The sequence below is a fragment of the Trichoderma reesei genome, assembly GCF_000167675.1.
Source record: "Trichoderma reesei QM6a unplaced genomic scaffold TRIREscaffold_33, whole genome shotgun sequence".
NCBI lineage: Eukaryota > Fungi > Ascomycota > Sordariomycetes > Hypocreales > Hypocreaceae > Trichoderma > Trichoderma reesei.
The window spans coordinates 69,759-94,734 of NW_006711180.1; the positions used below are offsets into that span (position 1 = coordinate 69,759).

A 24,976-nucleotide genomic window follows, 5' to 3' on the forward strand; every position below is an offset into this window, starting at 1 on the left:
GCCTCCCTTCAGATAACCTGATTCAGAGAAGCCTGGACATTTTGTCGGTCACCGTCAGATTCTGGACTCATAACGATATCTTAGTTGGCATGGAAGGGGACCATGAGTGGTTCATCATGGAATACGCTGTCCCAGCAGCAGTTGTTCTCTGTGAATGTCTCCTGCAATGGCATGACGTTGGCTGCCTCGTAGCATCACGTTCTAACATCATAGAACAGTTGAGCTTGCTTGTGGGTTTCGTGGAATGGCTGATATCGAAGGTTCCATATGTTCGTCGTTGCTACAGGGTGAAAGATACCATTGCGAAGGCCTTGGATCTGGTACTAGACAATTCACCTGAATTGTTTCATGAGGCAGCGGCAAACTCGAAGCATGAGCAGACCAAAGATGAGGCAGCTGCTTGTCTTGATGACTTGAAAGAAATAGACACTTTCAGATGGCTTTCATAACAAAGCAATACGGTTTCTTTTATGTCTGACAAGCAATCCCATCCGTCTTCTCTACCCTAATTTTGCTCCACTGATCTCGTATCAGTCCTCGTATCACATTATTATATACTTGCCCGCCTTTGCACACCGCCATGCGTCTTGTTCCCTCGTGAAGATATCCAGCTCTCTCCAGCACCTTTATGCTCCCTCTATTCTCTTCAATCACAGTTGCCTCTAACCTCAGAAGCGTGGGGAGTTGCTCAAATGCCCAACAACTAAGAGATGAAACGACTTCCGTCATGATGCCATGGCCCCAATATTTGGGTGATAACCAATATCCGAGAAGCTTGGTGCGGGATTGTTCGCCCGTGAGATGCTGAAAGCCACAACCACCTATGACGATATCACTGTCGAGCGTGCATATGGCGAAAAAGAGGCTTCCTTCTCGATCCGCAATGTCGATCCAATTAACAGCATCTTCCAGCGTGTAGGGACTTGGGAACGTCGCTGTCATGTATTTCGAGACGAGATGTGAATTTGCAGCTGCAACTATAGCTTCCGCATCGGCTTTGCGATAGCGACGAATAACGCTTCGCTTGAGTTTCAAAAGAATGTTAGAAGAACCAGTCATGTTGGCCATTGATAGCACTGTTCCACGTCACAGAAAGAGATTGTCTGCTATGCTATATACTATTTCTTTCAACAGTACATTGCTCTGGCTGTGCCACATTCCACCCCCTATCGCAGGCCGCTTTTCGACTCTATGTGGTTAGATCAAATCGACCCCGACTCCGACTCCGACTCCGACTCCGAGCTTTACTTCTAAGTCATGCCGATCAAGAGCTGCAGCAACTTTACTACACCCGTAATTATTCTGCTATTTCTGTCCCCCCCGCTGCTCTTTCGAAGCTTGTCACCGCAAAGGGAATGCCTGATGTTTCCACTTATAGTGACCCACTGTTGGCACTCGAGGGTTCGAGGTTCGTAGACTCGCGGCGAAAGCGTATTCTGTGTAAACACGTTGTAGAAACAGCAGTAGCTCGCCAGCGACAGTTCATCGCTATCACGGACTCTTTACCTTCATCTATAGATAGGAACAAGGTCATCCACTCAAGTGCAATATAAGAAGGCATTTTTCATAGTAAACACTATTCATATATTCTAGGCTTTTAGAGTGAAAGACTTTGTGTCCCCTCCCCCAATTCTGTGTGAAGACGCCTAATTTAGACCAGGGGACACTATTGCTCAGAAAGTCATGTCAACATCAGAGCATGGCCCATACTCATTTGGACGAGCGTACCTTAGCAGCCAGGGAAGCACAGAGTCGCATCTCCAGAAGTACAGCATTGCTGGCCAGCCACACACGCGCACTGCCGCTTGTCGAAGATCTTTCCGTCACGCTCAACAGTGTGGCCAGGAGCGGCAACAGCAGTGAAAGCCAAAGCTAATGTAATGGTAAGAGTAAGGAGGTTCTTCATCTTGGTGTTTTTGCGAATCGAATTTCGTTAGGAGTCCTGGAGGCTTCTAATCGTGTAAAGGGGACAGGAAACAAGAATAGTTTTCGAATAGCTTGGTGATAAACCTCCCATCCATACGCAAGCCGATGGATGATACTTATAATTCAAGTCTGTGTAAGGGCCCACTACATGAAAGTCATTCAAGGCAATACTGATATTCTTCGCTCTTGCCCAGTCTGTTTGTTCTTTCGAGCAGAGTGATTCCACCAATTATACCCCCTGATTATTTTTATCTTGATTTTATAAGCCTCTACTAATATCTCACACTAGCTGGAGTGCCTCATGGCGTTGTTCTTGACAGATATGGAGGCACACACAGGATAGTGGGACATGGTGAGTAGTCTTGGCAGGACGCATTTACGAGGTGATATGCAAAGGAAAACAAGATAGACATGCATACCTATACAGTCTGTAACGAGGAGAAACTTGTTGTTAATGCGGGGTAGAGAGTCTAGCAGTTGCTCGAATTGTTTTTCCGTGAATAAGGAACGAAACAAGGCCCCAATTTGCAAACGCCCAGTAAGCTGACGAGGCAAGCATTCTGCAGTTTCCTATTTCGTTCGCGAATTCTGCCGCAGAATGCGCTATCGCGAGCAAATCACTCCCTTGATACCTTGTTCAACTATTAGGACCACTCAGAACATGTATAGACCCCCAAATCTCTCTAGGTACTCGCTTTACGAGCAGTGCACATCCACACATTGTGCTGTACCCGGTGACCACATGTCGTAAACTCGTTTTCTCAACATTGCAGTCCCGGGAGAATAATTCAAATCGTCACTGCTGTGTTCCAAGAGTGGTCAGATGAACCGACTGTTGTGTCTCCTGTCACTCTGGGGGTTTCATTCACTCACATATACACCTACAAACCACCCACTAACCACCCACGTTATCTTTCTCCGCCCACTCACTTCTTTTACCATCCCTTCGCCATGCTATTCTCTTCTCACGCGTCTTATGAGCCGCTTCAAGACGAAGGGAAGAGTGAAGCTTCACGTTCACGCAAACCGTCTTGTTCAATCTTTTGGCCATCTTGCTCTGCCGTCTTGCTGGCCATATGCTTGGTCCTATCATTTCTGTTGCAGCAAAGATCCGGAGGCCATTGCGGCAGTGGATCACACTTGACCTCCTCAAGTACTGACTTTAGTATGATTACCTCGTGAAACACAATGCTATATGTAGTACTGACGCAAATTTGATAGAGCCGGCTGTGTCTAGTATTCAATATCATCAAGTCCAATTTGGAGGCATAGTGCTGTCCGAAGGTTCATTCAAGATCACAGGAGGCGCAAGCACTCGACCCTACGTCGGGACTTCGTACCATGAAATCGACAAGGCATGGAACAACGTGCTGGAAAGTAAGCGTTGTGGATGTTGCTGGGCCGATTTAGCTTGTTGAAATAGCTTTTGCTAACACTATTGGAGAGAGATGGTTCAACCTGACTGTCAAGGAAAAGCGGGATGCATTTGGTGACAAAGCTGACGAGTATCTTGACTTTGTGCAGTGAGTCATACTCCAGGGTGAGCTGCATAATACTGACAGACTGCAGACTGGATACATTTCACTTGCTGCATTGCATCAACCATCTGAGGAAAGTTATTGATGCAGATTTCTACTACCCAAAGGGTCTACCTCCTCTTCGGATCCATACTGGTATGACCATGAGCTACAGAGCAGAGCAATGCCCATAGATACTGATTGTTAGATCACTGTCTTGACGTTCTTCGAGAATCTGTCCAATGCCATGGCGATCTCACCTTGATTCCCTATCGACCGGACAAGAACAGTTCCTACTATTACAGCGACTCCATCCAATTGCACACCTGCCGCAACTTTGACGAACTCCGCCATTGGCTCGCAAATACGAGGAAACCATTTTCCATTGACCCTTTCAAGCTGGAATAGGCTTGGTGCTGCAGACAGGCATCTCCGGACCACTTGCGTGAGTCACCCTTTCGCCGGCCCCCACGGGGGGAAAAAACGACGGGGGAACACTTGTAGTCCGTTTAGCCGCAGCGACGGCCCGGGCGACTTCCAGTGGCGACTCTTTTTGGCATTCTCCGCACGGAACTGCGGGGAGAAGATTGAAACATCGCCCGGGGAGTTAAGCAGCTTACCCGCATGGACCCGTCAGCATACAGGGGGAGAATTGGCAACGATGTGTGTAGTGGTGTGAGGGCCACTACTAGCTCTCTTTCAGTGCTGTCGGACATCTCTAATACTTGGGCTTGATCTTGCCGGGCAAGGTGCTACGGAATAAATAATGCTGAGACAGAGAGAGGGAAAACGTGATTCGATACTAATCGACCTTACAAAACAATCTTCATTACATCAAACATGCCGAGCCAAAAGCTACCATTCCACATCGCCATCGTTGGTGGTGGCATTGGCGGCCTTTGTGCTGCGCTCTCGATCCACCATCACTGTCCCAAGGACGGCAGTGTGGTGATAGATGTGTACGAACAAGCGCCGGAATACAAGGAAATTGGTGCTGGCTTGGGCATAGGAGTGAATGCAGCCAAGCTCCTCCACCGCATCGGCTTGGGGGAAGACCTCAACAAGATTTCTGGCCACCGCAATGGCATCTGGATCTCGTTTCGCCGTTACGACACAGGTAGCGAGATTGTTACTGTCCCGGTTGATGACCGACAAGAAATTAGACAAAGTCCCGTCCACCGAGCAGAATTTTTGGCTCTCTTGTTTGACCACGTGAAGAAGCGAAATGCAGCCACTCTGCATGTCAACAAGAGGTGCGTCGAGCTCAAGGTAAGATGCCATTTTGCTCCTTCTCAACGTTCTGCATAAAGAAGCATTGATTCATGTACTAGCTCAGGACCAAGGGAACTTCGTAGAGCTCTGTTTCGCCGATGGCACGACCACGACGGCGGATTTGGTTGTTGGATGTGACGGGATCCATTCCGTTATCCGCTCCCAGTTTCGCTCCGACAACCCCAAGTACAGCGGCCGCATGTGCTACCGGGGGCTGGTCCCCATCAAGGACCTTGAATCCTGGTGGCCGTTCCCATCGTACTCGGTTAGCTGGCTGGGGCCCGACAAACACTTCCTGGCGTTTCCCATCAGCAGAAACACGATTCTCAACATTGTCGCCTTTGTCTACTCCGATGATGATCGTACCAAGGAAAGTTGGACGGCCACTGGCCACCGAAGCGAGGTCCAGAAGGAATTCGAGGAATTCGACGCCACTGTCCGCAAGACTATCTCTTTTATGAATGAGAATCCGTCCAAGTGGATTCTGAATGACCGGGAGCTACTCGATCAATGGGTTTACGGAAACGGCAAAATAGTCTTGATGGGAGATGCAGCGCACGCGGTACGTCTCCGGTTCACCCGCAAAGTTACTTTATATCTCTGCTAATGCCTTCACGGTTTCTAGATGCTGCCACATCAAGGTGAGGACACACAAGAAGAAGTCGTAGTCAAGGGCATCCTGAAGCCACCTACTAACATGCTATAGGAGCTGGCGCTGGTCAAGCCATTGAAGATGGCTACATTCTGGGCCGAGCCATAGCTGACTACTTGTCTGCGCCTCCAGAGAGAGAGACTCAAACGCTTGACAAGTGGATGCAGCTGTATCAAGACGTTCGCCTTCCCCGTGCCCAAAAAGCCCAGGCAACAGCTCGACAAGCCGGGCAAGTGTACGAAATGCAGACACCAGAAATGAAGGGCAAAGCCTATGAGGACTGTCTCCCGCTTGTGCGAGACAGTCTGAAGGACCGCATGCAGTGGATCTGGGCTGGAGACATTGAGGCTGAATATGAAGCAAAGAAGCTGCGTCTAATGGATCAAGAAGCCCGCGAGAACTGTAGAGATACTGGCCGTAGCAAGATACACTCGGTGACGGAGCGTGCAGTGTTAGTAGGGCAAGACTAGAGTATCGCGGAGACGAAGTACAACAAGCTGCGGCGAGAGAATGGGTGTACTGACGATTTCATTCCATGTTTCCGTTGTACCCATAGTGGTAAAAACAATCATTTAGCTCGATTCGGAGAGTTCTACCAGTAAAGTCTTGCTTGTTCCTAAGCTCGTGCAAGATAGGGGGGGTTGAATTCTTCGCGACTGGTCTTGTAATCTCCCCGCTGTGGCGTTTGCTGCTCATGACACTAGTGACTGGACCACCGGTTCGAAGCCCTCTACCCATGATGAGGAGCAACGCGTACTCACCTAACAAGAGGTAGGCTGGAAGACCCCGCTGCTTATGGGAGGCCACGGAAAACCCAGCTATACACTGTGGCCATGGTTAGGCAGCTCTCCCCGAATCGAGCCTGCCGACGCCAAGTTCAGCGCGAGGAGTGGTGGTGGCTTCGCCAAGGCGTAAATCCTGACATAGGTAGGCACCTAGGCATCAATACATGTACCATACCCGACGACACAAGCCCCGTTCTTCTCCGGATAATATGCACCCCAGATCGATGATTCCATCCAACTGGGGGTGGCTTGTCCGGGGCCACATTACGGAGCGCCTTGATTATGCCGTTGCCAGAGAGGATGAAGCATGGAGCCGCTAAATTCCCGTAAGCCACTGACCCTCGCCCTCCAGGTGCTCGTTTGTTCCATGAACCAATACAAATCTTCTTGGGTCATCTCTGCCAGCGTGCACCGGCTCCGTTCGCCGTGCGGGCTGGCACGGTATGAGGAGTCGCTGCGTTTTACAGATGGACACCTCAATTGGAGACGGATCTGGGTAACGACGTCTTTCATCCCTAAATTCACCGCAACGCAGATGAGATCCCCCAGATGCGAGTCTACTCGTGAGTTCTCTTCCATAAGATGGAAAGCCATAGCCCTTCGCTGGCGCAATCTACAGGGCAGACCAGCTCTGCCTCTGATCACAAGGAAGGCCCCAGGAAACGGCGCCGAGCGACAGTGGCATGCCGCAGTTGCCGACAGCGCAAGACAAAATGCGACCACATTGTGCCGGCGCAAGCGTCTGATGAGATGCTTCGTGGCATGACCAAATCGGCCCAGATGTACGACTAGAGACTCCATCCTCTCATCGAATGATCCTTCACCGTGTGGACTAACCCATGCTATCTCTATAGATATATCCGATCGCTGGAACGCCGCGTGCGCAATTTTGAAGATGTTCAAAGGGACGCGAACAAGTATCACCAAAACCAGCAGCAGCCGCAGCCAACAGTCCAGACCATCTCTCCTGTACCGTCAACAAGCCAGAGCGAGGCAACGAGAATGCCACCCATACAGCGGTCTACACGGCCATCCGCATGGTCATTCGCTCACAACCAGCATCTGCGTCCCAATGTTCTTCCAACAACTCCGGACATCTTCCTCAGCGGGAAAGCCGGCGAGTCTTTCACACAGCTGATACTCAATGCCATGAATAATCCATCCGTCAAGCTCGATTCTCAGTCTTTTTCGTCCCCTCGAGACTATTCAGTGGACATTCGGGGCTCTGAGAACCTCTTTTCCCCGCCTGTCAATGCCCGAGAATATCTCCAGATCTACTTCGACTTCCACCATGAGCTGACTCCCATCTTCCATGTGCCCTCCATCATGGCCGAGTTCGAACAGATTCTCAGTACCAGGATCTCCTCTAGCAACAGTCATCATGTGTACATTCTGGCTATTCTCAACATGATATGTGCGTTGGCCGCGGCTCATAGTCGACAAAGACACGGTGATTCCGACACCATGTCTCGCAAATACTACAACACCGCCATGCAGCTAATGCAGCCCAATATCTTGTGCGATTGGAAGATTGAGAAAGTTCAGGCCCTCCTTCTCGGTGCGCGATATCTGCAGAGCTCTAGCTACAGCGATGAATGCTGGACGGTGTTAGGCCTAGCCATCCGCATCGCTTATGATCTGGAACTACATCGGTCGCCGGATCCAGGACAGTACGACTGTATAGAGCAAGAAGTTCGTAAGCGTGTATGGTATGCATGTTTTGGCCTCGACAAATTACTCAGCATGATATACGGCCGGCCTGCTGCTACCTCGACGGCGACATTCTCAACTCCCCTTCCAGAGGACTTGGACGACGATTGCATTCGACCGAATCGGCTACTGTTTCCCTCCGTTCACACTACCTCAAGCATGTCATTTTTCCTACAGGTCTCGAAACTATACCGCATTCTCGAATCAACAACAGTGCTAGGTGACCAGCCAGCGTTGGCAGACCTCGTTAGGCTGGACGAAGAATTTGAGAGCTGGCATGCCGAGGTACCCAACAGGCTACAGATCCGCGAAGCTGGTCTACGAGGCGACGAGGCAGCACTTATCTTGGCGCTGCGAGCCAATATGGTGTGCATTTTGATTCACAGACAGTCACTAGTATCCGGCCTAAGCGCACTCTCCTCAGTTCCATCATCAACTGCAACCCCGGCCGTAAAGGGATGGGAGGGAGGGCGACTACGGACAAGCATACTACAACGAAGCCGGCAAATATGTGTGAGCACTGCGGAAGAGACGGTTCGGTTGGTGGCTGAACGACATGAGCGGACCAAGAATGCAATGGGACCAAGCTGGTTCAACTTGTACTATTGTGTGTCGAGACCTCAATCTCCCCTGGAGGAATATCTGCTGACACCAGGGCATAGTGTTCACTTCTATTCTCATTATTGTCTCGCATGTTGTGGATCCTGCTTTCCAGGACGACCGGAGCGCATTGCTGCACCTCGACCAGGCCGTGAACATGATTCGACAAATGTCGGTCAACCATCTCTGCGCACAGAGAGCTTATGCATTCTTGCAGCAGTTGCTCGGGCTACTGGATAGGACAATGCCAGAAGACAGACGAAGGTCCCTGGACCGTTGCAGTACACCTCCCACCGCTATGACAGGAAGCAACCGAGGGACCGCAGAATCCTCGATGTACGGCAACTGCCCAACAATAGGCGCAGGCGAAGAGATGGAAGACGGCGTAGTTGACTTGTGGTCTCTTTGGGACACCACCCAAGATCTGACAATGGATTTGGGCTCTCAGCTGGAGCTTCATTCTAGCCTAGGCTCGTCCACGTGGTCATGGGGCGTTGACAATCCGGGGGCTGGGTCGTTGATGCAAACTCCACCGGCCCTAAACGGGATTCCGGGGGGGTGAATCTGTTCGTCCTCGGATCATTAACAAGATTATCTCATACTTTAGAAGACCAGGCATGCACACGGATAGTGTCGCTGTAGGTGCCGAGTTGCAGCTATCCAGCTGCCGGTTCATCGCTAGAACCCTTGGAAATCTACTGTCGTCCGTAAAATCGTTCTTCAAACTTTATCACAATACGTGGACAGGCTCAAGCATTGCGCCAAATTACGGTATTCACGTCCCAAGGTGATCTTCCGCTCCCTGGACCGAACAATAACACCAAACTGAGCATCATGCTCCATGCTGGCTGTGGTGAGCTCTCCTGTTTGGTGACATTCCTACCCCACAGTCCAGCGTCCGCTAGCCGACGAACTATAGCATTTAAAGTATATATGATGACCTCCGCAATTTCATTCTCTGCACATCTTGCCGTAGATTTTGTGGCGTTTGGAACTGGTGTGGGGGATGACTCTAAACTCCCCCCGATAAGCCGTCCGCTACCACTACCACCATCCCGGGACTCATCTCGAGGCCTACATTCGATAAATACCACGACCAGCAACGTCGCACAATGATCGGTCTCGGAACCGGAAGACATTCAAACCTCATCGCCATGATGAATAGCCGGATAATTTCTTGACGTACATGCTTCTCTCACTCATCCCATTTTCTTTCGCATAATTAGTGATAAACGCCAAATCGCCAACTTTAACAAGCAACAATAATGTCGGACAAGGCGGAAGCATCCGCTGCTGAGGATCGATCACAGAACAGCGGCACTGTGAAGCACGATGAAGAGAGCCGTGATCCGGTGAAGATGGACCCTCGCGGTCTGCCTTTGTCGCCGCAGCCGTCAAACGACCCGAAGGATCCTCTCAACTGGAATCGCTGGTTGAAGCTGATGGTCCTCGCTGAGGTCTCGCTCTTCTCGTTCCTTGCCTTGTTCAGTGCATCTTTGATTGTGCGTGCTCTTTTAATCGATCGAATCTTGAGCTCCATTAACATGTTGCCGCAATGCAGACCCCGGCTTTTGTGCCTCTCTCACTTTTTCTGCACAAAGATCTGGTGACGACCGCGTATGTGACAAGCACCTTCATCCTACTCGCCGGCATGTCCGCTATCTTCTGGAATCCCATCGCCAACGTATATGGTCGCCGCCCAGTCTATATTGGAACTGTCGCCGTCGCCGTCGCAATGTGCGGCTCTTCGGGTGCGGCCAAGAACTACGGGACTCTCATCGCTCTGCGCTGTCTCAATGGTTTCTTTGGAGGCGTGCCGCTTGGCCTAGGAAGTGCGACTGTCTGCGACATGTACTTTGCCCACGAGAGAGGTTTTTACATGGGCATCTACACCATCAGCTTCTTGACTGGTGGGCATATCGCACCACTTATCGGCGGGTACATCGAGAAGAACCTGAGCTGGCACTGGTGCTTCTACGTCCCGTCCATTATCACGGGCGGTGTACTCGTCATCTTCATATTGACCGTTCCGGAAACGCTCTACTCGCGTACGCCTGCGGCTGTGGCGCGTCCGTCTCAGTCATGGATGTCCAACATGCTCATGAAGAGACGCGCGCATCCCACGCGTCGAGTGCGCGCCATCGACTTCTTCCGACCATTCCAGATGATGATGTATCCAAGCGTCGTGTTGCCGACCTGGTGCTACTCGCTGTGCTTTGCCTATGGGAGCATCTTGTTCATCATCACCAGCGCAAATCTCTTCCGGCAGATATACCACTTTGAGCCCCAGCAAACAGGCCTGCTGTTGGGTATTCCAATCACGGTTGGCAGTATCATTGGGGAGTTGTTTGCTGGGGGCGTATCCGATTGGATCAGTGAAAGACGAGCACTGAAGCGCGGTGGCGAGCGTTGCCCCGAGGACCGACTGCTGGGTATCATTCCCTCCGTGCTGCTCACGCCTTTGGGTATCATCATTGAGGGTGTCTGTCTCGAGAACAGGACGCATTGGATTGGAGTTGCCATGGGAATTGCTATCGCCAGTTTTGGGCTACAGGTCATGACTACTGGAGTCTACACATACACAGCAGAGGCGAGTGACAGCTATCTCAATCTTCTGCTTCACCTTTCTCGCTATGCGCTAACTATGTATGTGCCTCTAGTGTTATAAGCCCCAATCTCCTGAGCTTGGTTCCCTGATTAATTTCGGGCGACAAGTGTACAGCTTCACTATCGGGTTCTATGCCATTCCTTTTGCAAACCAGATTGGCATTGAGGATGCTTGGATCACGTTGGCAATGATCACCTTTTTCTTCTTCTTGCCGCTTATTCCCCTCTACTATTATGGCGCAGGGTGGCGGAAACGTCTGGGCAATCCGACTTTCCACCAGGATCTGTAGGTATCTGAAAGGCTCATTGCGCCGCGCAACGGCTTCCTAACATAGTTTGTCAGATAGTATCGCAGTTTGACATTGATACCTATGAGGAATCACCAGTTATTCCAACCGTCAGTGAAGCTTGAACAAGAGACTATTCCCATTCGCGATGACTTGTAGCAAGTATGTCAAAGTGTAAGTCCTATGATCATGGGCCATCGCTATTCCAAACCTCAGTTCTATGGCTACCATGTAATCACGAAGGCACAATCTTGACCTCCCGCTTGTTCCAGGATTTATTGTACAGACCATAGCAGACTTCTCCTTGTTTCGCAGCCAGACCTCCTACTCGGCACTCTCGCGGGGTCATGGTCCTGAGATTGTGCGGCTCTTCTTTCAATCTTGGGATGATGCGAAGCACATTGTTTCGACCCATGTTGGTGTAGTCGTGTTGATTGACGCTGGCAGAGACATGTTCATCCCACCAAGCTGAATGACGCATTGTTAGAGGCCTCGTCAAACAACACTGGATGCATCGGACGAGAGCTTTCATACGTACCGCAGGCATTCGGAATGCTCTCGAAAGGGTAGTCAATAGAAAACATGATGGACTGCACCCCGACCTCGCCCATTGCACACATCAGCGCGGGAGTGGAAAAATGCCCAGACGTTGTGACGAAGAGCTGTTCGCCAAAGTAGTCACGCACAAGCTTGTCCTTCCTCATAGGCATGTTGGGGAAGCGGCTGCGATCGAGCTTATGGTCAATCCGGTAGATGTCATACGGACTGTATCTACGTAAGCTACAAGATTATATGGAATAAGGGAAGGAAGGGTTACTAGGTAGGATGGAAACTCACATATGCTCGCCCATGTGCCCAAAGATCAGCTTGACCTTCGGAAATCGATCCAGAATACCGTTTGTCACGATTCCCAGGATATGCATGTTGAGACGATCAGCATAGCCCAGTGCAGAAAAGTCGAGCCACGGGCGACCGTCCCACATCAGCTTGTGGATGAGCTTGTTGGAAGGCCGTGGATGCATGTATACAGGAGCTTCGAGGTCGTTTGCAGCTTGCCAGAATACATCGTACTCCGGCTGATCATAGTAGAGCATGCCGTTACCGTCATCGCCGCAACTCTGATAGTCGTTCAGCAGAACCCCGACGAAGCCCTTCAAGTCCGTCATGCATCGACGAAGCTCTGCCGCCGCTTGTGCCGGGTCATGCATACTCAGCGCGGCAAACGCTGCAAAGCGATTTGGAGCCTTCATCACCTCCGCTTCCATGCGGTCGTTTGCCAGCGTCGCCTGAGCCTCGGCTTGGGTCTTATCGGCAATGCCCTGGCAGCCGGGTGAATTGAATGAGAGAATCATGAAATCCACGTCATTTTCATCCATTTGCTTGAGGCGCGAGTCGTGAATATCGAGCAGCTCATTTGTCAGACGAGAGCCAGTTCCAGCTGCAACAAACTTGCCGGGATCATTATTCGCCAACTCCTCTGGAATTGTCCAGCACTCTTCAAGTGCAATTTTGCCGAGCATGGTGGAGTATTTGGGAATGAAGTCGGGCTGGAAGAAAGACGACGCCCTTTGGCACGAAGATCCAGAGATATCTGAAATTGGCATGTGTATCTAGAAAGAAGGAAAACAGTGCGATTCAGCGTCTTTCACTGCTTATAACATGAAGTTGCGTCGCAAGTATCGTCCACCAGCCCGTTTCTGTCTCGGGGAGTTAAGCGCCTCCCGACCTCAGTCCACCATCGCATCGCGTCTGGTCAGCTTGGCTATTTAGCCAGCGGGGAGACGAAAAGTCCTACGCGAAAGAACATGGGCGGAGATCCTCTGGCCCAGCCGGCAGTCATGTACCGGGGAGAGAAACAACTCATAGACGTAAAGACGTTTGATTGATATGTATTTCCTTTCCCAAAGAAGTGGTTGACGACCGATGACAATTTGGGGAGAGCACAAGTAAACATTTCTCTTTGTTTTGATTTTTTTTTTTGTTTTTTTTTCGTGCGCGCATGCTTACCGAAAACGAGAGACCATCGGTAATAAGCAAATGGATGGCGATGGCAAGAATGAAAGGCGCGAGCTACACAAGCAGAAGAATACGCCTCTAATATTGGCCAAGGGCGTCGTTGTTCTCGAAGGGCACATATATCGAGTGATCTCTGCGCCTTTGATTTCGACGATTATTGACACAGCTTGAGCATTGGGTCGCTTTTGTCGGTATCAAGGGGCGGTGACTCGAAGTCTCGCTGTGTCATTAGCGCCCTTGCTTTGACGGGTCTGCAAAAACTCGACAGAAGGATTGAAGCCAACTGGAAGTTTTCTGTTAGTTTTCGTGCTTGCTATGGAGAGGGCAAAATGGCATATAAGGGTGATGAGCCCTGAAACGTAGAGTAGGTAACTTTAGAATAATGCACCGGCATCTAGGTATCATTCCACATACTCCAAATCGAAGGTACAAACCAGCTTCAGGTCTCACACCAACCAACCATGGCGACTCGCAACCTCCAATTTCGTTCCGCGACTCTAGAAGACGCGGTGCAACTTCAGCAACTCGTGCAGTCCGCATTTCGCGCCGAGGACAGCAGGCCAGACTGGACGGGAAATGCAGAACTCGCGTCGAGCTTCAAGATAGGCGTTGAGGATGTCCTACCAAAGATTCTCAACCCCGACAACGTGGTCCTCATGGCTTTGGACGAGAACGATACGCTTGTCGCTTCCATCGAGGTCGCGAAGCGCGATAACAACACTGGTCGTCTGTCTATGATCGCGGTTGACCAGCGCTTCCAGCAGAACGGCGTTGGTCGGCTTCTTCTGGCCTATGCCGAGGATTACTGTCGCCAGACGTGGAACACAACCCGATTCTCTCTCGACGCCCTCTCGTCGCGCAAGGCTCTGATTGAGTGGTATATCCGCCGAGGCTATCGCAAGACGGGGGAAACCACACCCTTTCCACGCGAAAGGTTCAGCAACTTGGACCTACCCGATGAGCTGTGCTTTATCGAAATGGAAAAGGACTTCAGCCCGGATAACGCGTAAACAGCTGGAGGTGCATCAACATTGATGCCCTAATCATCAGCTAGAGCAGTCGATACTATTCATAGCCGGCAAGAGGAATCAATTATTCGGCAATAGAACAAGCATTCATTCTCGCAAATTATGAAGCTCCTGTTGCAGTTAAGCATACCTTTCATCGTTTCACAGTAATCGTGATTGATACCCCACGGAGCCAAATGATGATACAAGGAGCGCAAATCTTAATGTCCCCTTTCCTCCGATGGCCCTTCACACAGGTGATAATGTCCACCTAAGCATCCGCGATCTCCTTATCTTCGAGTTGTCGAACTACGTGCAGCTCTTTGCCACGAGTCTCCGGAGCGCCGAGAATCTGAGCACCTTTATCCACGTGGTTGACGCCGCCGAAAAGAACGTCAATCTCCTCCAGGGGAACCTGCTTTGTCTCGGGAATGAAGAACCAGACAAACACAACCAGCAGGAAGTTGGTTGCCATGAAGAAGTAAAGACATTTCAAGCCCTCATTTTTCAAGAATGTGGGAAAGAACTGCTGGAAGATGGTGTTGGCCACGTTTTGCATCTGACTACACATGCCGATTGCCTGAGCACGAACGTTCATGCTGGAGACATGCTGTTAGCACATGTATGCAGGCAAATGATGAAGGAACGCCACACATACCTGAAAACTTCCGAGGTCCAGATCCAGGTTGTTGCACCCCAAGACGGCTTATAGAAGAAGATGAACAAAAATAGCAGGAACACGATGGAGATGCCGACTGGTTTCGTCTTGGTGCCATTGATGTCGGGAGTGGTTTGGCCGATCACGGGAACCAATACTATACACTGTTAGTGTCTCTGCAGCTTTTAGAGTCCTTGCGAAGCAGGCGCTTACACATGCAGAGGCCCATGCCAACACCGCCAATGATAAACAACCAGCGGCGACCAAAACGGTCAGCTGTCCATGTCGCGTTCAGTGTGAACCTGCTTTTGTTTAGATGTCTTGAAGGCCTAGAGAACAGGAGTCGATAACAGTACTTACAAGATGCCAAAGGTCGCGTTCAAAGCATTGATAAGGTTGATGGTCTGCGTTGACGTCCAGACTTTCTTATAGATCGCCGTGGAATATGTGTTGAGTGTTCCTTGGCCACTCAGCTGTTGTCCTACATTGATGATGAAAGCGAGGTAAAGTCGTTTGCGGATCGAGGGGTCTTTGAAGAGGGCAGTGTAATTGTTGCTAATAGCCTCTTTTTCATACTCAAGAGCTTCACGAATCGCCAAGACCTCCTCATCAATTTCTTGTTCAGTATCGCGAATCTTGCGGAGAGCAGCCTTGGCAGCCTCCATGTTGCCATGGCGCTGTATATGCCAGCGAGGCGACTCGGGCTGGAACGGCAATAGTATCATGATAATGATTGGCACCATCATCTGGAAGATAACCACCATCTTCCAGTCCCACTCTCCCAACGAGCTGCGATGGAGAGAACAAGCGTAGTTAATCCAATAGGCAATAAAGGAACCGACAGAGTAAAAGAGTTGCCAAAAAGCCATGATGAGGCCACGGATTTGAGGAGGAGCCATTTCGCCGATGTAGACCGGTCCGGATGTCAAAGCGATTCCTTGCCCGAGGCCAACGAGAACGCGTCCGGCGATGAAGCACCCTAAGCTATGTCGAGGGGCGAATGTCTGCATAAACGTCGCGATAACAGTAGTAAAGCAGCCAATCCACATGCCCCATCTTCGCCCTACAAAATCGGCCTATCATCCATGTCAGTCAACATCTCGCGTCCTGGGATGGCGCAGCAAGACGAACAATTGGGCCACCAAGGAAGAAACCCGCGATAATTGCTCCGATTGTGTAAGTCGTGTTGATGAGTCCAATCATATAAGTGTCTCGCTCCTATGCTATCCGTCAGTTATGTTCTAGCCCCCAAGGTTCTCTGCCCTGTTCACGTACGGTGTCGAGATCGAAGTACGCCAGCCAGTTGTCTGAGCCTTGAACAGAATTGTATACCGATGCGTCATATCCATATAGAACCATGCACATGGCCGCTACCATAGAGATGTACCTAAAAATTGTGGTTAGAGGTTCTTCATACGCCTGGCTTGCGATACGATTTAACTTACCAATTGTATACCCTCTTCTTCGACGCCATTCTGCGGACTTTCTGAAGCTATCTCTTTTACTCTGTGTTCTCAATTAGTGTAGGACTCTGAGGACCATAGGTTCAAGTAATACCACAGAAGAATAAGGGATAGCAAGCAGGAAAGGATATATCAAAGAAAACTGAAGGGGAGGAACCCCAACAGGCGATAGTTCAACGCCTACTCCTTGTCGCTTGTTCAAGCGCCGAGACCAACCTCATGCAGAGTATTCCTTCGCGCAAGCCGCTACGGGGAATCTCTCTGAGCAGAATTGACTGGAAAAAACGATACCTGGCTACTAGTACGGTGACCTATACAAGGCACCAAAATTGCCTGACCTACGATACACGCTGTCCAATGGCCCCGTACGCAGTTGTAGCTAGGGAGCTGGGGTTGACAGGTTCCTATACACATCACATGAGAACGAACTATCCGTGATGATGCACGTCGGTAAAAGACCTCCGAGCCTATGAGCATCTCACAAGGTTATCCCCAATCTTCAACCGCTACATGCGCTGTGCTATTCTCATAGGAAGCATCCGAATCCGAAGATTGAGGTTCCATCACGGCAGACGGATCAAAATACAAAAGCTGAGACCCCGAAGCAGGAATAAAGTAATCACCTGGCAGTAGAAGTTGATTCAAAGCAGCCTAGGATCGAAGCTGCCACTCGAGATTCGTTGCTCCGGGGCTACCTCGTCATTGAACTCAGTTGTATGTAGCATGACCGATCAAGTTGGGGTAAAAGGTGTATTCCATAGCTCATTCCTTCTCCAAGTTGGAGCTCACACGGAGAATGCTCGTATATCAGCGATTCCCTCCGAGTTCCGTTTGCTTGTCGTGTATGACTGACCATATAGGTACATATATCTTGTTACATCTAAACTCACTTCAGCATATACCAACAACATCTTTCGAAGTTCCGAGACACAGCAAAAGTTTCGCCTGAGAAAGTGTCGTTCCAATGTTCTGTGACTCACGCTCATTGAACAGCCTGGAATATTAGCGGCTTACACTGAGAAGATGGCCTTGCCGCCGCACTTTCGCCAACTCATGATTGTTCTCGATTTTTGCTCGGTCGTCTTTATCCCGAACACGCGCATAGTAGTGCCCGAGAGCAGCCATCTATATATGAGCTTAGGGAGACGGCATTTCGTTATCTCCTGTATTTGTTGAACCCACATTAGTACAATTGTACTGTAACATGAGATCCCATCATTCATAAGACATCAAAATCTCATTCGTACGGATGATCATATTGTTAGCCGCGCCATTCAAGGCCCAGGGAACCATTGAGTTCGGCAATAGAGACCCCCCATCAATTTGCCAGTGGGCGCGCTTGGGCGTGGAGAGGCTGGAGAAGCATGTGCTCCCCGCATCTGGAGCCGAGATTTGCACTCCCTGTCCTTGCGGGGAATGACCCTGACGGTTGTGATTCTCTGCCATTGGCGGGATAATCCCATCGTCCAGGATGGGTGCCCTGTTTCTTTTTCTTGAAAACTTCCTTGCTTGAATACTAAATTAACAGGCAAGTGGCGAGCACTCCGTACAGTAGAGTTGCCAAGGTTGGGTATGTCTAGTCGAAGCTCACGGTCTTCCCTGCTGCAGTCCGAGCAATAATAGGCAAATTGGCCGGATGAATTGAAAATGGCTGTATAAAAATGATTGATCAACGTTTCTAAATGGAGGTTTATTACAGTATCCTCAGCTGACCGCAAATGTCCAAACCACCCTTGTCGAGCCTCGTCACTGCAAGTGGCTAAGCAAAGGAGCACGATGACAATTCTCAGTCGTCTGGCAGTCGGCGTGGCATTATTGGCCTTTCCGGAACTCATTGATGCTCACAGAGTTCCCGTTAAGAGACCAAACCTTCAATGGGGACCCAAGTCGCCAGGACATGCATTTCCTCATTCTCCTAAACGCCACAAGACATGCTATGTTCCGAGTTGCGGAAGTAACGACGCACCTGAGATTCTCAAAGCTTTCAAGAGGTGCAACAGGGGAGGCACTGTGGTTTTAAACGAGGAGTATGTGATTGCCTCTCCTCTCGATCTCACATTCCTGGAGTCTGTAGATGTGGCCATCACAGGCACCATCAAATTCACGAACGACATCGACTTTTGGGTGGTGAACTCATTCAAGTACGACTTCCAAAACTCCTCTGCCTTCTGGCGCTTTGGAGGAAAAGATGTCAATATCTACGGTGGGGGACACGGTTTGATTGATGGAAATGGCCAAGCCTGGTATGATCGATTTGCAGTCGAGCCTACTCTACTGCGTCCCATTCTTCTTGTCCTGGATGGACTTGATCGTGGATCAGTCACAGGATTGAAGATGCGAAATTCGCCCGATGCAGGTATCTCTTCGCCTATTCATCTGGAATCGTTGCTAATGTGGTTCAGTGGTTTAATCTCATTGCCAATAGCAGTGACATTCTGGTCAGCGATATCGACATCGCAGTCAAGAGTGAGAGCAAGAATCCGGCCAAGAATGGCGATGGATGGGACACTTTTCGAAGCGATTCAGTCGTTATACAAGATTCCTACGTGAATAACAGCGATGATTGCGTATCTTTCAAGCCGAACAGCACCAACATCATCGTGCAGGGCATGCAGTGCAACGGCTCTCACGGGATCTCAGTCGGCTCTCTGGGCCAGTATCCGGCAGAGTATGATATCGTCGAACACGTATATGTCTACAATATCTCGATGTCCAACGCCAGCGACGGAGCTCGTATCAAAGTGTGGCCTGGCACTGATACTCCTTTTGAACCCGGTCTCTCTGGAGGTGGAGGGGCCGGATACGTCAAGAACGTCACTTACGACACCTTTCACAACAATAACAATGACTGGGCTATTGAGATCAATCAATGCTATGGCCAGAGTAACCAGACGATCTGCGACAAGTATCCTTCCAATATGACCATCAGCGATGTCGTATTCAAAAACATGTGGGGAACAACTTCGAAGAAGTATGACCCTAAAGTTGGGACCCTGACATGCTCGTCTACGGAGGTGAGTCGAATCGTGAGAGGCACTTGTACTACTACAACCTGACACAGAGTTCTTTAGAAAAGCGTGAATATCGCGGCGAAGAACATCTCGGTGGTTAATCCGAGTGGCAGGATTCCTCAGTGGATTTGCACCAATATGGACGAAAGCCTGCTAGACATAGATTGTGTCCCGGCTACGTCGTAAACAATTTTGGCCTCGGGATTATGTTCGAGCAGGATGGTGGCAATAATTGAGAGTATTATTGCCATATTAGGGTTTTCTTTAGCTTTCAAATGATAACTCCCCCTGCATTGAATGACCATCTAAATACCTCGACTTGGGTTACAGATACACGTAGGCTCGTAATGCATGTAGACCTTGGTCACTGTATTCATAACCCACTGAAACCTCGAGGACGATCGCATCCTTCAATGTGACTATACATGATGCCGAAGCTGAGTCCCAGTGTTCTGGTACAAAGGGGCCTCGCGTTCATTGTAAGTCCAAACGCGTGAAGCTTTACCGCGCCAATGGCAATGAGAGAAAAGACACATCACTGCGACATCAAACGATAGAACGATTTAGTCTATATATGCTACAAGATGCAATGAAACTCTACTACAATGTGGGCGCCGGTTCGTTTACAACGTCGTATTGCGAGAACGCCCACGCGAGAGGACCCTACAACCTACCTCCAAACATAAATCTCGAGTGGACGACCTCCGTCCCAATATTGGCTTTGATCACTGACAAAGACCATCCAGTTACTCCAACCAATTGCCAATCCACTAAGCGTCATCGACTTCCATCATGCTCCTTGGCGGGTGTCTTGTTCTTGTGGCCGTGGTGGCCAACGTCGCTGCGGTGAATTTGCTGCAACCTCCGACCAAGGTCATCAAGAGAGCCTCGACGTGTACGCCAGTAGCGGGGCGTTCAAGTGCGACAGATGATACACTCGCGATTCAATCCGCGATCGCCAGTTGCTCCTCTGGGACTATTGTTATCCCTGCGTCTACGACTTACCACATCAATACGGCCCTGAGCTTCAAAGGCTGCTCTGGATGCACGTTGCAAATCGAAGGCACTCTACAAGCCATATCCGACACCAACTACTGGGAAGGTTTACGAGCCATCTTTCTCATGGATGGCATCAACGGCGCGAACATATATTCAAATACGGGCAAAGGCGTCATCGATGGAAACGGCCAAGCTGCGTGGGACGTCTTTGCAGCCAATTCTTCGTATAGACGACCGACGCTCTTCTACATCAACAATTCCAAGAACGTCAACGTCCGTAACCTCTACTTCAAGAGTGCTCCAAATGTCTTTCACTCGGTGACCGGCGGCTCCAGCAATGTCACTTACACCGACATCACTCTCTACGCCGTGAGCAACAGCTCCAATGTTGCGCACAACACTGACGGCTGGGACATCGGACAGTCAACCTACGTGAGCATCAATCACGCCACAGTCACAAACGACGATGACTGCGTTGCTTTCAAGCCAGGCAGCAGCTTCGCGACCGTTACCAACATCACCTGCACAGGTAGCCACGGTATCTCCGTCGGAAGCTTGGGCAGCGGTGCCGGAAATACAGACACGGTTCAGAATTGTTTCGTGAGCGGAGCGACCATGATTGACTCTACCAAGGCTGCAGGTCTCAAGCTTTACCCGGGCCCCCCGAAACATGGCACAGCTATCGTGACCAATGTGACTTTTGAGAACTTTGTGTTGAAGAACACCGACTACGCTTTCCAAGTTCAAAGCTGCTACGGCGAAGATGCATCGTATTGCAGCAGCAGCCCGAGCACCGCGCAAGTCAAAGGCGTGGTGGTGCGGAACTTTTCGGGGACGACAAGCAGCCATTATTCGCCGAATGTTGCAAACCTCAACTGCCCAGCTGCTGGGTCGTGCGGCCTCACCTTGAGCAACATCACGGTGAAGCCGCCGAGCGGCTCAGCCGTGTTTCAATGTGCAAACACGCCCAGTAGCATCGGGGTGCCGTGCTCTGCTGGCGCCAGCGGATAAGGTCTAGCATAAAGCATCCGCGGTGATCTGGCAACTCGAAAGCGCTCGACGCGAGACCATCGACGTGATTCAGCGTGGTCAATTGAGAGACATTCGTCCTTATTCTCACTACGCAAACTGTGTCTCTTGCTTTAGGTAGATCGCTTCAAGGTATATCGTGAATCGCGTATCTGAAAACAGGCGGTCTTTCCATCTTTAGACCGGCTACTCTACCGGCCAAAATACTTGAGTTCCAGGTATCTCGCTGGCACGAAAGTCAAAGCCGTAATCACAAACGTAAACTCATTCGCAACATCGCCGCCATTCTTTCCAATCGTCTTTGCCAGGGGTCCGATAAACCACGTCTCATCCATGCCCATGACCCAGGCAACAATGCCGAGTCCAAAAGCGACCGAGGCACCAATGCCGAGAGGAAGCTTTGCAGGGTTGTTCCAGTTGTCGAGATCGTAGTTCGCAAAGTTGCCCTTTCGAAAGATGAAATGCTCCTGAAAGAGAATAATGGCGTAGCTAGTGCACCAGTATCCGAGGAGACTCAGAAAGTTCTGCAGGTAGGCGTTCAACTGCTCTCGGCCGCCAAGAGCCAGGGCAAGAATGCAGAGGAAGCAGAATATTGTCCAAATGAAGCGGGGGATCGCTGCAAACGGCCGAGCAAGCTGCTGGAACGAAATGGCAGCGCTATAGATGCTGATGACGTTGGTGTTGATGCCGGAGAGGACTAACAAAGTAAGTAAGAACTTTGCGAAGCCACGCGGATATAGCACTTCTTGGATCAGGTAGCCCAGACCCTGGTCGTAGGCGTCACTCCATTCGGGCTTGTTGTTGAATCCGGAGGCAACAACGCAGCCGGCAACCATGCCGATAGATGTCGGGATTGCGATTCCAAAAGTCGTCATCAGGAAGACCTTGAGTCGGCTGACGTTGGCCGGATAGTGAACGTAATAGTCGCTGACCATTGTGCACCAAGAGGCACTCGAGCCGTAGACGATGGCCAGCAAACTGAGAATCGCTCCGCTCAGCGTGGCGCCGGAAGCGGCCGGTGGTGAAGAGTTGTCCGCAAAGCGACCGCTCTCGCCAAATATGATCATGAAGATGACGAAAAAGATGATCCAGGCGTATCGTTCGTACACCAGGATCGCGTTTAGGCCAACGAAGGAGATGGCCAGCGCCACCACCGCCAAGATAACAATGCCGAGAATCAGTGAGACATGGCCATCAGACACGGCCGTCAGGGCGAGGCCGCCCGTAATACAGGACACTGCCGCCCATCCCATCTGCTGAATGCTGTTGAGCAGTGCAATGAGCTTGTTCGGCCACCAGCCGAAGCTGTATCGGCTCACGCTGATCTGTCGTAGCCCTGTCGCCGCTCCAAACGTTGCACAGTAGCCGGTAACGGCACCGCCCATGATTGACGCGAATATCGTGACGAGAATGGCCTGCTTGAGGCTCAATCCAAATTCGGCACCCAGGAAGCCCGTTGCGAAGCAAGACGTATTCATCGTTCCGCTCGCCCATAGCAAGGCCATTGTCAGCTGCTCTATCCACGGAACCGGCTTCTTATCTTCCTCTTGCTTGCGGACGATGGCTTCGGACTCGATGCCGAGTTTCTTGTCCATCTGAGCCTCGATTCTGCGCAGCCGGAACAGCAATCCGCTGCCGGTTCCTCCAAGGGCCGACTCGGTAGAGTTGTCGTCAGATACAACGGCTGTGGCATCTTTTTCGTTGGCAGGCTGGCCAGGCGCCCTGTAGCCGAGTTCCGGATCGTGCTCCATTTGCAAAAATTCTCTAGGCCGTGGGAGCCTTGAGGAAGAGGAAAAGATGCAAAGGTGCACGACTTTGTTTTTTTTTTTTTTTTTTCTCCTTTGCTGGGATTTGAGTCAGTGGGGAGCTGTCCCTTTTAAACATCGATTCAACCATTCCCGTTCCTACTCCTCCAGATAAGACCAGGCCAGATACGATACTGGAGCAGCCCCTGGGCAACTAACTTTTCTTAGTTGCGACCTTTTGTGTGCCGACTCACGCGACCTCGAGAGGACTGTACTTGGTAATACTACGTTCAAACGGTCCGTTGGCTTATCTGGATGCGCCACCCGTGCTGCCTTTCCCTTAGCGAGAGGGTCTAGTTGTGAGAAGGGCACCGGCTCGCCATTCCCGAAAAGCGCCCCATAAGGTGGGATATCAGGGAACGGGAAAACTCCTGCTCTAGTCGATGATAAACGCGGGGTGGAGACGAAATGAAGGAATTTCATGACGGGAAGAACAGACCTTGTCTCACGTAGTACTACTACTACTATCAATTGATGTCTCACCGTTGATCACAAGATCTATGCCTTTATGCCAGTGCCCTTCGAATGCTCCCGCGAATTCGACCAGCAGTCACTGAGGCCCCTTGAAGCAGAATGAGCATCTCTCTATGTGTTACTGCTCCGGTCAGTCAAGCTGTGTTGGTCATCTGTCATCAATCTCGAACCCGTCTCTATCAGCACTCTGCGGTTCATATCTGGCACTAGTGGCCAAAAGACCGAATCGTAGCAAGGCTGGCAGTACGACGCTACGGCACGGCTATGCCGACATTCGGGGCAGTTCCCTTCCCGTTGGCCAGAACTGGGGTTGGTCGGTCAAGCTTTCCGGGCACTAAGCCTGGGCGTGGCAATCGTCGCCGGATCTTTTGCTAGTTAGGACGGCGAAGCGCTCCGTATCACCAGGTGATTAGAGAGTGTTTATAAGAGTGCAGGGTTAAACGCACAAGAGGCACTCATTTCTAAGCCCGAGATCCGAAGTCACAGTATCGGGTCGAAGTAGATGGCCGGCTATCTATCTCTATGGGGCAGATAGGCTGTTCGAGTGTCGGCATGTCGCAATGAAGTTCTCTTCTACCATCTAGTCGAGTCGGTCAGCTCTTGAGGGCCAGCGAAAGATCCTCATATGGAATAAAAGGTAGCTAGAATGGCAGTTCGCATAAGACTCCAAGTTTGGCGCCGCGGCATGGCCTTTGCACCAATGTCACTCAATAAGCGCTGGAATTGCCATTCAACTGTCTCTGAAGAGCTCGTTGTTTCGAGAGCGTGCGTGGCTTCAGTCCTACATTTGACTCAGTTGCCCTTTGAGATTCTTATTGACCCCAGACAACGTGCCAAGCAAGCTCCGCCAGTGGTCTCAGAGCTGTCACACTGCGCACGACCACCCGGCACTTTCACAGCATCCACCTTGCTCACTCAACTAACGGCGTCAAAAAAAAAAACAAAAAATAAAAAAGCCGGCAGTATCCATTTCTCGAGATGGTGCTGGAAAATAGAGCCTGGAAGTTTGCCCAATTCCTTTGATGCACCTAATATGGCAATGTTCAGGCAATACGGAGAAGAAAAAAAAGCCATGAGTGATCAAATGGGCTCTCTAGAATGTGCTCGTCGGGCCATCTCAGTAGAAGAAGTTAACAGCATTTATTCACGAGGATCGTG

General features: G+C 50.5%; 10 protein-coding genes across 10 annotated transcripts; 6 read left to right on the forward strand and 4 right to left on the reverse strand.

Annotated features, from left to right (window-relative positions):
* Window positions 1-525: 525 nt before the first annotated feature.
* Window positions 526-1,041, reverse strand: TRIREDRAFT_42449 (uncharacterized protein; the record flags this gene model as incomplete). The annotated part of the gene is made up of 1 exon (XM_006969447.1): window positions 526-1,041. A coding segment is annotated over one exon (516 nt), but the record flags the coding sequence as incomplete, so codon positions are not given.
* Window positions 1,042-2,877: 1,836 nt separating this feature from the next.
* TRIREDRAFT_112133 (uncharacterized protein) lies at window positions 2,878-3,851 on the forward strand (the record flags this gene model as incomplete). The annotated part of the gene is made up of 5 exons (XM_006969458.1): window positions 2,878-3,091; window positions 3,148-3,303; window positions 3,371-3,449; window positions 3,496-3,599; window positions 3,676-3,851. The coding sequence occupies 5 exons, from the start codon at window positions 2,878-2,880 to the stop codon at window positions 3,849-3,851; spliced, it is 729 nt and encodes a 242-aa protein (XP_006969520.1).
* Window positions 3,852-4,283: 432 nt separating this feature from the next.
* TRIREDRAFT_112134 (uncharacterized protein) lies at window positions 4,284-9,024 on the forward strand (the record flags this gene model as incomplete). The annotated part of the gene is made up of 10 exons (XM_006969459.1): window positions 4,284-4,712; window positions 4,780-5,277; window positions 5,341-5,356; window positions 5,422-5,818; window positions 6,143-6,294; window positions 6,505-6,593; window positions 6,688-6,715; window positions 6,772-6,934; window positions 7,007-8,469; window positions 8,525-9,024. The coding sequence occupies 10 exons, from the start codon at window positions 4,284-4,286 to the stop codon at window positions 9,022-9,024; spliced, it is 3,735 nt and encodes a 1,244-aa protein (XP_006969521.1).
* A 796-nt stretch (window positions 9,025-9,820) lies between these two features.
* Window positions 9,821-11,130, forward strand: TRIREDRAFT_70108 (uncharacterized protein; the record flags this gene model as incomplete). The annotated part of the gene is made up of 2 exons (XM_006969460.1): window positions 9,821-9,964; window positions 10,024-11,130. The coding sequence occupies 2 exons, from the start codon at window positions 9,821-9,823 to the stop codon at window positions 11,128-11,130; spliced, it is 1,251 nt and encodes a 416-aa protein (XP_006969522.1).
* Window positions 11,131-11,811: 681 nt separating this feature from the next.
* TRIREDRAFT_5889 (uncharacterized protein) lies at window positions 11,812-12,876 on the reverse strand (the record flags this gene model as incomplete). Its single annotated transcript, XM_006969436.1, has 2 exons — window positions 11,812-12,121; window positions 12,194-12,876. The coding sequence occupies 2 exons, from the start codon at window positions 12,874-12,876 to the stop codon at window positions 11,812-11,814; spliced, it is 993 nt and encodes a 330-aa protein (XP_006969498.1).
* Window positions 12,877-13,833: 957 nt separating this feature from the next.
* TRIREDRAFT_70201 (uncharacterized protein) lies at window positions 13,834-14,382 on the forward strand (the record flags this gene model as incomplete). The annotated part of the gene is made up of 1 exon (XM_006969461.1): window positions 13,834-14,382. The coding sequence occupies one exon, from the start codon at window positions 13,834-13,836 to the stop codon at window positions 14,380-14,382; it is 549 nt and encodes a 182-aa protein (XP_006969523.1).
* A 268-nt stretch (window positions 14,383-14,650) lies between these two features.
* On the reverse strand, window positions 14,651-16,511 carry TRIREDRAFT_5890 (sugar transporter; the record flags this gene model as incomplete). The annotated part of the gene is made up of 7 exons (XM_006969437.1): window positions 14,651-14,978; window positions 15,038-15,194; window positions 15,251-15,339; window positions 15,398-16,113; window positions 16,169-16,255; window positions 16,313-16,424; window positions 16,483-16,511. The coding sequence occupies 7 exons, from the start codon at window positions 16,509-16,511 to the stop codon at window positions 14,651-14,653; spliced, it is 1,518 nt and encodes a 505-aa protein (XP_006969499.1).
* A 1,765-nt stretch (window positions 16,512-18,276) lies between these two features.
* TRIREDRAFT_112140 (glycoside hydrolase family 28) lies at window positions 18,277-19,612 on the forward strand (the record flags this gene model as incomplete). Its single annotated transcript, XM_006969462.2, has 3 exons — window positions 18,277-18,743; window positions 18,827-19,514; window positions 19,562-19,612. The coding sequence occupies 3 exons, from the start codon at window positions 18,277-18,279 to the stop codon at window positions 19,610-19,612; spliced, it is 1,206 nt and encodes a 401-aa protein (XP_006969524.1).
* Window positions 19,613-20,303: 691 nt separating this feature from the next.
* TRIREDRAFT_70186 (glycoside hydrolase family 28) lies at window positions 20,304-21,521 on the forward strand (the record flags this gene model as incomplete). The annotated part of the gene is made up of 1 exon (XM_006969463.1): window positions 20,304-21,521. One exon carries the CDS (start codon window positions 20,304-20,306, stop codon window positions 21,519-21,521), a length of 1,218 nt encoding a protein of 405 aa, XP_006969525.1.
* Window positions 21,522-21,629: 108 nt separating this feature from the next.
* On the reverse strand, window positions 21,630-23,179 carry TRIREDRAFT_52489 (cytosine-purine permease). Its single transcript, XM_006969486.1, has one exon. The coding sequence runs from the start codon at window positions 23,132-23,134 to the stop codon at window positions 21,731-21,733; it is 1,404 nt and encodes a 467-aa protein (XP_006969548.1). The 5' UTR covers window positions 23,135-23,179; the 3' UTR covers window positions 21,630-21,730.
* Between the last annotated feature and the right edge of the window lie 1,797 nt (window positions 23,180-24,976).